The following is a 14,063-nucleotide window of genomic DNA, read 5'->3' on the forward strand; positions in this document are numbered from 1 at the left end:
TCCAGACTACTTTTTTTTTTTTTTCCAAATTTACCTCCCTTCTTTCCTAAGGCAGGTAGAGGATACATTTTTACCTTTCTTACTAGGAGGGAGTTATTTAACCTCTTGGTGCTACTCTTTTAATTATTTATGTAGAGATCATTTCCATCCTGAAAGGGGTGGATGACTTAGATTACTGTTCTTAAAGTTTTATATTACAGAGAACTTTTAGAAGACTTATTAGCTTTACTGATGCTATTATTTGATATTCCCTTATTTTTTAGAATTTTACCTTTCTTAATTCCACCATTTGGTTTCTCAGTGTGCAAGCAGTAACAGTAGTTATGGTCATGAGGAAATGAGGAAAGAGTATGAGAATTTTCAGTCCTTATGAAGACATTAGAATTTTGCTCTTCAAATTCTCAGTAGCACAGAGAAAACTTCCCTTGGTATCATCCCCTTGACCCCACCCAGTCTTAGGAGTTGGATTACTGAGGCAAAGCAGAAAGCATGTACATTTAAGCCCGTATCTATTCCAGTTTTGCTGTATCAATTGATATGCCCATAGTAATCATCTGGAGAGATAAATTATTCCTCATCTGTAAAAAGGGGATAATAATAATGGCTTCCTCATAATGTCACACATGTAAATTCCTTAGCCTTGCACATACTAAGAATTTAATGCTAGTCATTATTATTGAAATTTGTTAAAATTGCCTGTATTGGAGGCATAAGAATTAGAGACTATGATTAATTGTTACCGAATTGGTTGCCTGGACCCGCACCAGGGTCCTAGCCTAGGCCGAGGGGTCTCAGCCGGAGAGGTTCTTTTTCCACTCAGATTCACACAGCCAATAATGAAACTGGCCAAAGAATGGAAGAGTGTAGGAATTTAGTTCGCAAATCAACTTCTCAACCTGATTAGGGCTGAGACACCATGTATATAGAAGGGTCCAGGTAAAAGGGAAAGAATTGAGTAAATAGAAGGAGTATTCATAAGATATCTGAGAACAAGGCTGTGGTTTGGACCCAGAACTGAGGCAACACCCCTTTTCAGTCCTTGTATGGACTTTTCCCGTTGTCATGGCAATTGTCAACTGTCATGGTGCTCATGGTTGTGTCATTTAGCATGCTAATGTATTACAGTGAACGTACAGTGAGGCTCAAGTCCACTGGAGATCAGGTTTTCTGCCATCTTGGGCCTAGCTGGCTCTAACCAGTTCTTGTTTTTCTGTTTGCAGCTTCCTCCTTTTGTAATTGAGCATGAAACTCAGATAAGGGTAGTTAGTTTCCATTGGAGGGAGGGGAGGAGGTATGATTCCCGGGCAACTGCCTTGATAACATAATTCTTGACATATTTTGCCAAACTATTTCAGATGTTACAAATACTATTCTTGATTCTGATAAAGGTTACTAATAAAATCTCATTGTGAAAAGTCTTTGCCCTCTACCCCCAAAGTAAGATGACTTGGTCTTTTAGAATTACCGAAATCGAAAAGAAAAAAAAAAAAGCAACTTAGAGCCATCCCATTACTCTACAGTGATAACCAGTGTGTAAATTGTAAAATATTTAATGGAATTAGAGATCTTTTGTACCATACATAGTTCTTATTCCACATGTACAAACAGAAAAAAAAGTTATGCCAGAAAAACTATTTTTTAGGATTTCAAAAACTAATCTCACTTGTGGAATAAAATATGCCATTTTATGTATCAATTACTATCTATACACTAAAAACATGTATAGGTAGTATAGTATTTCATTAACTATCTCTAAGTGCTTACTTTTAAAATTGGAGAAAATTTGGTTGATTTTACTCCTTTTATCTAACAAAACCTTCTTTTAAGAGAATTTTGGAGTGAAGTCTTTCTGGTCAACTTTTATTTCCATTTACCTACGATTGGGCAGGAATGGGACTTGTGAACCAGTTTCTGATGTAAAGGAATCTTATTTGTGTGGATGTTTTGTTTTCTGAGCTCCCTAAGCAGGTACACAACTGGATGTGATTTGTGCATACTTCATGTAAGTTAATTTGCATACTCACCTTTCCTGATCTTTCAGTTTTCTTTTTAAAGAAAAGATTCCTGAATAAAGGGTTGGTAATAACTTTAGCCTTTGTGCATACATTATTTCTACATTTCTTCTGTTTTGCTCTGATGATTACACACTCCTACCTTCATCAACTAAAAACGTTATTCAATCACAAGGTAGTTATGGCACTATTAAGTTTCATCTCTTTCTTGGTTTACTAGATACCTGTGGAGGGAGGACAGGATCAGCAGACAGATTCCACCAAAGGGCGATGCCTGAGGAGAACTGTCAGTGTCCCTTCCGAGGGTCAGTTTCCTGAGTACCCACCAGAGGGCGCCGCTAAACTGGGTAAGCTAATGTAAAAGGAAAGAAATTCCTAGTTTTTATCCGGTAATTTATGGACTTGTTATTGAGTGTTACAATAAAACAAAACATCCTTCATTTACTGTTAAGTAAGTACTTTAAAATATAGTATGTTAACCAAGAATTAGAGGTCATTAGAAAGTTTTATTCTTTATAACCAAGTGGCAGCAAAGTTATTTTGCAGAGAGAAAATTTATCTGAGTGCTAGTTGGTTGCTGTAAACTCCTGGGCACGCCGGATGATATGTTGTTTCTGATTTTACTGCTTGGCTTTAAATTTTAAAAGAACATTAAGTGATCTTATTGAGGCACTGAGATTCACTGGGGAGCCAGTTTTGGTTGGAAACTTAGTATTAAATGGTTTGTGCCCTGTTCACACAGTTCCTGGTGTTGTCTTGTATAATGTAATGTCAGATTAGGCTAGTTTAGCTGAGCTAATTTTATATGGCCCATGTAAGTTATATTCAGGACTGTGGTTGGAGTGGGTGACAGAAGGGATACATCAGAAAACCCCACTTGAGTTGTTATATACTAAAGGAATTAATGTCAGTATCAAAGCTGCTGTTTCCCTGTTTCCTGCCAAATGATTCTGTTTGGTGTTTTGCATGCTTACCAATGGATATTTAAATAATTAGACCAGTCAGGTAATTTTAAGTGAACATAATTAAGATTAAGTAAAATAATGAAAGAATTTGAAAAGTAGGAGTTGCTCTGGTGTTTTGCATTGTGGTATTATTCTTTGCTTAATGGACCTTGACATTTAGTCATAGACATTTAGTAGGTAGATAAAACGGATTCATTTATTGTCTCTATATTTGTTAGTATGGATAATTTTGTGATTTTGTTGTATTTTTGAAAATCAGGGTTTTGGTTTTTTTGTTTGTTTTTGCCTTTTCCTTCATTTCCTTTCATTTTCTAAATGGAGCTCAGGTTCTTAGTCAGAATTTGAATCCTTTAGTTCTCTTTTTATCCTGTGACATTTATTGCTTTTCTAGACATTAGTCAGGTTAGCAAACACTTTTCTCCAATGGGTCATACTTGGAAAAATCAAATATTCCTCTCATCCATTGTACTTCTTTAGCATGTGTTGAAACCAGTTTAGGTGTGGGCTTAAATTATATTGCAAACCTTCCTGGATGTAACCATTTTATAGCCTGTTTGTATTTCACATACAAGTTCTATGTGAATTGGACTAGCTCAGAGTCACCTTCTTTCAACTCCTTTGCTGTCATTATTTGTAATGTTAAGTTGATGACTCTCTTTGCCACTTCTCTAGGGTCCTTTGACTATTCACACTTTGATCCACAAAAGTCAGCTGATTTTTGAGGAAGTGTAGTTGTAGTCTGAATAATTATTATGATCTTATAGGAGAGAAATACGTAGTAAATTGTTAAATGTCTCCAACATTCCAGGTACAGGTCCGAAAGACAAACTAAGATGAGCTCTTTGGCAAGCAGATCATAAAGGTTTTGTAGGTCATCGTAGGAGCTTTGGCTTTTACTCTGGGAGGTGGGGAGCCACTGACCTCTATACTGAGACTAGGGAAGCAAGAATGGGAGTTTAGAAACTAATTAGGGTGCTATTGCAATAATCTAGACAAGACATGGTAGAACTTGGGCCATAATGGTATTAGTGGAAGGGCTGAGAAGTGACCAGATTATATTTGAAGGTGGAGCCAACAAGCCAGTTCGCTGGTTGGATTGGATGTGGGAAGTGAGAAACAGAAGAGTGAAGAATTTAGGCTAGAGCAGCCGGAAGAATGAATTTATTTTTTAAAATAAGGAACACTGGGAGAAGCAAGTTTGAATGTGGGACTGACCAGGAGCTCAGTTTGGACATCTTAAGTTTGAGGATCTTATTAGATACACAGATAGAAATAAGTGAGTCTGGAAATTAAGGGAGAAGTACAGACTGGAGATACAGATTCAGGCTTTTAGCAAATAGATGGTGTTTGAAGCCATGAGATTGAGTGAGATCATCAAGGGAAGTGTATTTAGGTAGAAGAGAAAAGCTTAAGACTAAGCCCTGGAACATTTAGAGATTAGGAAGATGAGGACGCATTAGTAAAGGATGGACCAGAGAAAGAGAATGAAGATATAGAATTTTGTTTCCAAATAAGTAAGTCAAGTGTGTGGGGAAGCCCTTCTGTTTTTGCAGGGTTCTTTCCCTTTGCAAGCTCTGCATTCTCTTTGTTCCTCACCAGTAGAGGAACCCCAAGGAGGACAGATCAGTTTTTGCAGATGTAAAACCATGGCATACATTTTGATTTCAGGTGTGAGGCAGTCAGCTATGGAGAAATGCCCACTCATGAAAAACATGCACCTTTTATTCTACCTCAGAGAATTCATAAAAGAAAAGAGCCCTGTGAATATAAAGGATATGTGAAGAACCTTTGTTAGTGGCTGCCAATTTACCGTCCTTCAGAGATTTCAAGCTGGTGAAAAAACATGAATGTAAAAAGGATAGGAAGGCCTCTATTTCTGCCTCACACATTGTTCAACATGAGCAAATTCATAGTGATGGGAAACCTAATAAAGGTCAAGAACTTAGAAGAAAAAAGTGTGTGTGAAGAGGCAGAGTGGGGAGTGGTTAAGCCCAGAATGTACTTCTCACTCGCTAGTTCTCAGTCTCTTGCATTCAGCAGCTTTCAGATTACCCAAAATACAAAAAATTTATATTTACCCTGGCATTTGACACAGATTTTGATACAGCAAATTCTTTTCCATTGAAAATGAGATGTTTTCTTAAGGCATATGAACATCTGGCCTGAAGCACCCATTTCCAAATTTAGAAAACCTAGAAAAAACTATTTTCCCCTGGTAACAATATCCAGATTTTAATTTATTCATTAAAAAAAGATCTGTCAAATTGAAACCATGCAAAAGCATGATTTACTGAATTTTCAAAAGGAAATTACTTCTTCAGATGGTAGGGTCTTTGCATACAAACAATACATGGAGGTATATAAATTGACCACATGAACTAGAACGAGTAAATATTCATTTTCAATGTAAATATAACCTACGTGAATTCAACTTTTTTTAAAAAGCCACTGGACACCTTTCAAGAACACTATTAAACAGAGGAAAAATGAAAGCTGAACAGTGGACAACATTTTTGTGACACATACATTTATAGAAGAAAATGTGTCTCTACTACTGCATGTTGTCTGCTGCCTGCCTGGGGGATAGCACAAAGGTGAATTGAGAACCTTGTCCAGTCTGGTTGTTGTGTTTCTTTGACATTCCAGTAAAGTTAATGCTTTGATGCCCAAATGGGCAAAGCAAAGTCAGAGCCTGAAGTGAGCAAGAACCTTGTTTGCAGGTGATGTCAGAAACGTGATCATAAAGCTGGTTTAATTAGAAAGTGCAAACACTCATAAGTGCATGCGTTCTCAATTCTCAAAAACATCGTTCAAATTGAACTGACACATTCAAAACCAAACATCTAGTAATTCAAGGCTGCAGAGATCTCCATGCCTCTATTTTATTACATTGAGATAAAATCTTAAAAGTATCCCATGATCTTACTTACAAAATCTCTGGATTTTTAAAAAACTGTGCCTATGATATCACATTTGTTTCATTATCATGGAGTCCTCAAAACCCAGAAATATCTGGTAAACGTACTTAAAATTATAATTTCACATAGTATGCTTTTGATACCTGTTAGCAAGCATAGGAAAAAAATACTAGAAGTCTTTTGGAGTCAGAGGCAGCTGTGCAAAATTTTCATGTTTATGTAAATGAAGAAGTCAAACAGAAATCTAAAATAACACCACCAAAAAAAAGGGAAACTAAACTGGAAAAACTTTGAGGAAAAACCAGTCTTGCATCTATGTTTTCCTAAGTTTATTGACCCAAGTGATGAAATTTTGAGGAAATTTTTAAAAAAAGGAATATTAAAAAGCAGCATATACTAAGACATTTATAAAATTATTGAAAAGGATAACTCATTTAGTCAAAATTATTAGAGGATATTGATTACTCAAATCTAGCTTTAACCCTGACCGTCTCTGTTAAATTAGGCTGAGGTCTAACTTTATGTGTAAACTAATGACTCTTTTTATTCCCAAGACGTTCACTATTAGGAGGATTGAAGTATTTTCAAGATGCTAGAATCTTTTATAAAAATACAGGGTGGTAATGATAATATTGAAAGAAAGGGAAATGAGAGTAATGAAGATTTAATATTACAAGAAACATATCCTTCTATTTTTCAAATAATAGAATTTTATTTTTTCACATTAATTTTATTTTTTTAAATTTTTATTTTGTATTGGTACATGTTTGATTAATAATGTGTTAGTTTCAGGTGTACAGCAAAGTGATTCAGTTATACATATACATGTATCTATTCTTTTTCAAATTCTTTTCCCATTTAGGTTATTGTAGAATATTGAGTCATGTTCTGTGTGCTATACAGTAGGTCCATGTTGGTTATCTGTTTTAAATATAGCAGTGTGTACCTGTCAATCCCAAACTCCCAGTCTATCCTCACCACCCACCTTTCCCCACCGGTAACCATAAGTTCGTCCTGTAAGTCTGTGAGTCGGTTTCTGTTTTGTAAATAAGTTCATTAAATAATAGAATTTTAAATGGTGATAAATAATGACTGTGTATAGTAGCACTCAATATTTAAATTGACTATTAAATTTATATATATAAAAGTATATGTGATTATATATCCTTCGCTGTGTAAAAAGCTTTTTAGTTTGATGTAGTTCCATTTCTTTATTTTTGCTTTTGTTTCCTTCGCCTAAAGAGACAGATCCAACAACTGCTAAGAACAATGTTAAAAAGCATACTGCCTATGTTTTCTTTTAGCAGTTTCATGGTCTTAGGTCTTACATGTAGGTCTTTGATCCATTTTGAGTTTATTTTTGCATATGGTGTGAGAAAGTAGGCCAGTTTGAATCTTTTGCATGTGGCTGTTCAGTTTTCCCAACACCATTTATTGAAGAGGCTATCTTTTCCCTATTATATATTTTTGCCTCCTCTGTCATTGATTAAGTGACCATATAAGCATGGGTTTATTTCTCTTACATTGATCTATGTGTCTTTTTTTGTGCCAGTCCTATACTGTTTTGATTGCTGTAGCTTGTAGTATAGTTTGAAATCAGGGAACGTGATACCTCCAGCTTTGTTCTTTCTCAATATTGTTTTTGCTATTTGAGGTCTTTGTTTTCATACAAATTTTTGGATATTTTGTTCTATTTCTGTGAAAAATGTCATTGGTATTTTGATAGGGATTGCATTGAATCTATAGATTGTTTTGGATAATATGGTCATTTAAAAAATATTAATTCTTCCCATCTGTGATCACGGTATATCTTTTCATTTGTCCATGTTGTCTTTAATTTCTTTCAGCATTATCTTATAGTTTTCTGACTACAAGTCTTTTAATCCTTAGATTAATTCCTAGGTATTTTATTCTTTTTGATACATTGTAAATGGGATAGTTTTCTTAATGTCTCTTTCTGATAGTTCATTATTGTATAGAAATGCATCATATTTCTTATGTTAATTTTGTAGTCTGCAACTTTACCAAATTTATTTATTAGTTCTAATAGTTTTTTCTGGTGGCATCTTTAGGATTTTCTATATATAATATCATGCCATCTACAAGCAGTGACTGTTTTACTTCTTCCTTTCCAATTTGGATTCCTTTCATTTCTTTTTTTCTTGCCTGCTGTGGCTGGGACTTCAAGTACTGTGTTGAATAAAAGTGGACCGAGTGGGCATCCTTGTCTTGTTCCTGATCTTAGAGGAAATGCTTTCAGCTTTTCACTATCTCATATGATATTGGTTCTGGGTTTGTCATATATGGCCTTTATTATGTTGAGGTATGTTCCCTTTATACCCACTATGTTGAGAGTTTCTATCATAAATGGATGTTGAATTTTGTTGGAGCTTTTTCCTGCGTCTGTTGAGATGATTGTATACTTTTTATTTTGAGTTTGTTAATGTGGTGTATCACATTGATTGACATGCAGGTATTGAACTATCCTTGCTTCTCTGGGATAAATCCCACTTCATCGTGGCATATAATCCTTTTATTGTATTGTTGAATTTGGTTTGCTAATATTTGCCGAGGATTTTTGCATGTTACATTCATCAGTGATCTTGTCCTGTAATCTTTTTTTTTTCTTTTTTTTTGGTCGTGTCTATCTGATTTTGTTATCAGGGCAATGGTAGCCTTGTAGAATGTGTTCAAAAGCATTCCTTTCTCTTCAATTTTTGGGAATAGTTTAAGAAAGGTGTTAACTCTAAATGTTTGGTAGAATTCACTTGTGAAGCCCTCTGGCCCTGGACATTTGTTTGTTGGTAGTTTTTAAAAAATTACGGATTCAATTTCCTTCCTGGTAATCAGTATGTTCATATTTTCTGTTTCTTCCTGATTCATTCTTGGGAGATTGTACATTTCTAGGAATTTGTTCATTTCTTCTAGGTTGTCCATTTCATTGTCATATAATTGTTCATAGTAATCTCATGGTCTTTTGTATTTCTGTGTGGTCAATCATAACTTCTTTAATTGCTAATTTCATCTGTTTGGTACCTCTCTTTTCATTCATATTCTTTATGAGTGTGGCTAAAGGTTTATCAATTTTTGTTTATTTTTTCCAAGGACCTTCTCTTAGTTTCACTGATCTTTTCTTTCTTTCTTTTTTTTTTAGTCTCCTTGTATTTCTATTCTGATCTTTATGATTTCTTTCTTTCTCCAGTCTTTGGGTTTTTCTTGTTCTTTCTTTTTTCCTAGTTGTTTTAAGTGTAAGGCTAGATTATTTATTTGAGATTTTTCTTGTTTCTTGAGGTAGGCTTGTATCACTGTAAACTTCCCTCTTAGAACTGCTTCTGCTGCATCCCGTAGATTTTGGATCATTGTGTTTTCATTTTCATTTGTCTCCAGGTATTTTTTGACTCTGATTTCTTCAGTGATCCATTGATTGTTTAGTAACATATTGCTTAGCCTCCATATGTTTGTGTTTTTTGCAGTTTTTTTCTTGTGGTTGATTACTAGTCTCATACTGTTGTGTTTGGAAAACCTGCTTGATATGATTTCAGTCTTCTTAAATATAAAATATCTTAAATATATTTGTTTGTGGCCTAGGATGTGATCTATCTCAGAGAATGTTTCATGTGCACTTGAAAGGAGTGTGTATTCTGCTGCTTTTGGATGGACTATTCTATGTATGTATCTATTACATTCAAATAGTTAATGTGTTATTTAAGGCCAGTGTTTCCTTATTGATTATCTGTCTGGATGATTTATCCACTGAGGTATGGGGTATTAAAGTCTCCTACTATGATTGTCTTACTGTCATTTTTCCCTTTAATGTTTGCTAATATTTGCTTTATGTATTTAGGTACTCCTGTGTTGGATGCATATGTATTTACAAGTGTTACGTCTTCTTGTTGGATTAATCCCTTTATCTTTATGTAATGTCTTCTTTGTCTCTTGTTACAGTCTTTGTCTTAAAGTGTAGTTTTTCTGTAAGTATTGCTACCCTGGCTTTCTTCTCATAGAATTTAGTGTTTTGTTTGGATTCCTTTCTCTCCTTTTGGTGTGTATCTATTATATATTTTTGGTTTGTAGTTACCATGAAGTTCATATGTAACAACCTGTCTATATGTGATTATTTTAAGTTGATGGTCTCTCTTTTTTTTTATTTTTTTATTATGAGAATTTTCAGACACAAAGTTGAATAGTGCAATACACATCCATGTGCCCATTACAGAACTTCATCAATTGTCATCATTTTGCTAAACTTGCAGAAACGAGTGTTAATTATAATCAGAGATAAAACAGGATTCAAACTTTGTGCAAAAGAGTAAAATATAATTTTTTACCAACAGTCAAATGGTGAAGGTGGGCAAAATCATCGCATGGTGCAACATGGTAAAGTAAATAGAGGGTTAAGGTCCTTAACAGAAGGATGCATCTTGCATGAAAGGAGGTGGGACATATTTTATAGCCCCCTGTTCATGCTGCAGGAAGATTAAGTTGATGATCTCTTAAGTTCAAACACATTTTAACCACCCTACATTTAATACTACCGCCCGACATTTAATGTTTGTGACATCATATTTTACATCTTTTGTTTTGTCTATCCCTTAACTACTTATTGTAGATATAGATGATTTTACTACTTTGGTCTTGTAACCTTCCTACCAACTTTGTAAGTGGTTGATTTACTACCTTTACTGTATGTTTGCCTTTACAAATGAGATTTTTCCTTTTGTAATTTTCGTATTTCTAATTGTCATTCTTTCTTTTCCCCTTAGTAAAGTCTTTGAAACATTTTTTGTAAGGCCAGTTTAATGATGATGAACTCTTTTGGCTTTTTCTTTTTTGTAAAACTCTTTTATCTCTCCTTTAAATCTGAATGATAACCTTGCCAAGTAGAGGATTCTTAGTTGTAGGGTTTTTTTTCCATCACTTTGAATATATCATGCCACTCCCTTCTGGCCTGCAAAGTTCTTGCTGAAAAGTCAGTGTAATGCAGGGGTCCCCAATCCCCAGGCCACGGACCGATACCGGTCCTGGCCTGTTAGGAACCGGGCTGCCAGCAGAAGGTGAGCGGTGGGCGAGCAAGCGAAGCTTCATCTGCTGCTCCCCATGGCTCCCCATCACTCACATTACCACCTGAACCATCCCCTGCATTGCTCACATTACCACCTGAACTACCACCCCCCAATCCATGCAAAAATTGTCTTCCACAGAACCAGTCCCTAGTGCCAAAAAGATTGGGGACCACTGGTCTAGTGGTTGTTCCTTTGTACATAACTAGTTGCTTTCTCTTGCTGCTTTTAAAATTCTCTTGTTACCTTTAATTTTTGCCCTTTTAATTATAATGTGTCTTGTTGTAGATCTCTTTGGGTTCATTTGTTTGGGACTCTCTGTGCTTCCTGGGCTTGGATATTTGTTTCCTTTCCCAGGTTAGGGAAGTTTTCAGCTATTATTTCCTCAAATAGGTTCTCTGTCCCCCTCTCTTTCTTCTCCTTTTGGTACCCCTATAATGTGAATGTTAGTATGCTTGATGTTGTCTCAGAGGTATCTTAAAAACTATCCTTATTTTTTTTTATTCTTTTTTGTTCAGCTTGGGTGATTTCCAGTACTCTGTCGTTCAGTTCACTGAGCTGTTCCTCTGTATCATCTAATCTACTTTAGATTCCTTCTAGTGTATTTTTTATTTCAGTTATTGTAGTCTTCAGCTCTGTTTGGTTCTTCTTTGTATCTTCTAACTCTTTGTTAAACACTTCACTGTGTTCATCCATTCTTCTCCCAAGTTCATTGAGCATGTTTATGATCATTACCTTGAACTCTTTATTGGTTAGATCGCTTATGTCTTCTTTGGTTAGTTTTTCTTCTGGGATTTTTGTCTTGTTCCTTTGTTTGGAACATCTTCTGTCTCCTTGTTTTGCCTAATTCTCTTTCTCTGTATTAGGTAGGTCAGTTACATTTCCCAATTTTGGGTAAGTGGCCTTATGTAGGAGACATCCTATGAGGCCCAACGGGACACTCCCCTCTGGTCACCAGAGCTATGTACTCTAGGGGTGTCCCCTGTGTGGGCTCCATGGGCCCTTCTGTTGTGTTGGAGCTGACAGCGATGGGTGGGTTGATAGGTAGGGCTGGCTCTTAGCCCAGAAGGCTGCCAGGCCCTGCCTCATTCAGTGGCTCCCAGCCTGTTGGTCCTAAAGCCATTTTTTAAATTTCACTCTTATGAGCTAGATTTAGATTAACAGCTAAACCATTTCTTAAATGAGGAAATCGGTTCTAAGTCAAGGTATCAGACCACAGTCTCTTATAAGTTATAAGAGGATGTTTAGATTCCTGATTTGCTCTTTTATCTTCCTCCCCACCCTCATCATGGAATAGTACAGATTAGTTCAGTTTTGTGAAAGGTGATTCCAAGGCAGTGCTGCCCATCTGGTGGTGCAAATTATGTGTTGCCCAGCAACTAGGGGTACATGTCATCTAATTCTCATTGTTGATTTGTCCTTATTTTTTTAAATGTCCGGCAGATGGCAGTAGGGTGTCTTAAATAAAAAATTCCTTTTCTGATTCAGTTAAGTCATTTGTATAGGCTACTGTCAGGGTTGCTGTAAATCCAGAAGACATAGGGAAGGAGAGATCATGAAGGAAGTCAGTGTTTAACTGTGGACTAGCTACTTGCTAAGTTTAGAAACTGTATCATATCTTAATATTTAAGTTAGTCTAACAGACTTTTTTTTTAACTTAAATAAAATACATTCTGTTCTTGAACTTTGACTATATACTTTTATAACAATCTGGAACGTCAGGCTAGAATTTTCAAATTTGGTCCCATGTCATGAGAGACCCTACAAACAGGCATGTGGACATCCTGGCTGATACATTCAAGCTCTGTTGGGGTTGGTGCTACCAACCAAGTAGAGCCCTCTAAAATGTGATGCCCAGGTGAGGGGCCTCTCTCGACCAGTCTTAAGGCAATATTAACCTTAGTAAACCACTATGGTAGTTGGAGAATTGGGTGGGAATAGTAATGAGTGGCATCAGGAATGGTTTTTGATTCAGCCTGGACTTCTGAAGAGAAAAATGGTGGATTGAACATAAGCATATAATTTGTATTCCTCGCAGAAACCCCACTACAACTATAGTAAAGGGATATTCTTTTAAAGACATGATCCTTCAAGGATAAGGAGAATGGCAAAGAAGAAAACAACCACAAAAAACAATAATACATAATAATAAATTGAAAGCTGGAAAGCAAATGGAGTGTGGTAAATGTCCTAGCTGACCTGAGAAAGCCAAATCTTAATCTAGCAACGAAGAAAGCCAAGAACCAACCAGATTTTTACCGCAGAATCTTCAAATAGCTCAGGAATCGATGGCAGCAGGAACACATAGTAGTAGATCCCTCAGTCTTCTCCTCTCCCCCAGACCACTGAATCGTTGCTCTTCCTGCCCCTATCTCTACCCTAATGGAAGGCTGTAGGTTAATTCTGTGGGGGAGAAAACTCAAGGGTCTCTGGACTGGGTTACACCAGGCAAAGTTGAGAGCACAGAGCACTTTACCAAATACGAGGGAATAAAATGAACAGCTGCATACTGAATGATGAGACCCCTCCACCTGTCTCCCTCACTTGCCTTTTACCCTCCAGGCAGGAGATCAGTGCCATGGGGATATTTAACCAGCCCAAGAGGAAAGACCTAAGGACACTGACATTCCCAAAGCTAGTAGTCATCAGAGGGAAAGCCTCTAGCTTGAAAGAAAAAATCCAAAACAAATAAAAACAAAAGGAAAAAGAAACTTGGAGGAACAGAGGTATGCAGGGAATAGAAAACTTAAAAAAAAAATTATGATTATCTTCAGAGAGAGAAAATATTACATATGTGAGACAAGAACTGAATGTTACACAAAGCCAAAATGCTGCTGTGTATTAAAAAAATTTTAACAGAAATAAAACTCAATAGAAGTGTTGGAAGATGACAATGAGGAAATATCCCAGGAAGTAGAGGAAAAAAAAGATAAAATAATTAGAGTATCAGTTTAGGAAGTCAAAACAATGAGTTCCAGAAAAAGAAAAACAAGGGGAGGAAATCACTAGCAAAATAATTTAAGAAAATTCCCACAACTGAAGGATATGAGGTTCCAGATTGAAAGGAATTACTAAGTGCCTATGACAAGGCACATTTTCGGGAAATTT

At 36.0% G+C, this 14,063-nt stretch overlaps 1 protein-coding gene across 1 annotated transcript in view; it reads left to right on the top strand.

Moving 5' to 3' along the window:
- Positions 1 to 14,063, top strand: part of RASAL2 (RAS protein activator like 2) — a gene marked incomplete at its 5' end in the record, with an annotated part of 384,612 nt that overhangs the window by 204,588 nt on the left and 165,961 nt on the right. Inside the window, one exon of the mRNA XM_082663871.1 lies at positions 2,233 to 2,359. Coding sequence (XP_082519997.1) covers positions 2,233 to 2,359 — 127 coding nt within the window. The remainder of the gene's footprint in view (positions 1 to 2,232; positions 2,360 to 14,063) is intronic.

This window comes from Grampus griseus (genome assembly GCF_964374135.1).
Source record: "Grampus griseus genome assembly, chromosome: 1".
NCBI classification, from domain to species: domain Eukaryota; kingdom Metazoa; phylum Chordata; class Mammalia; order Artiodactyla; family Delphinidae; genus Grampus; species Grampus griseus.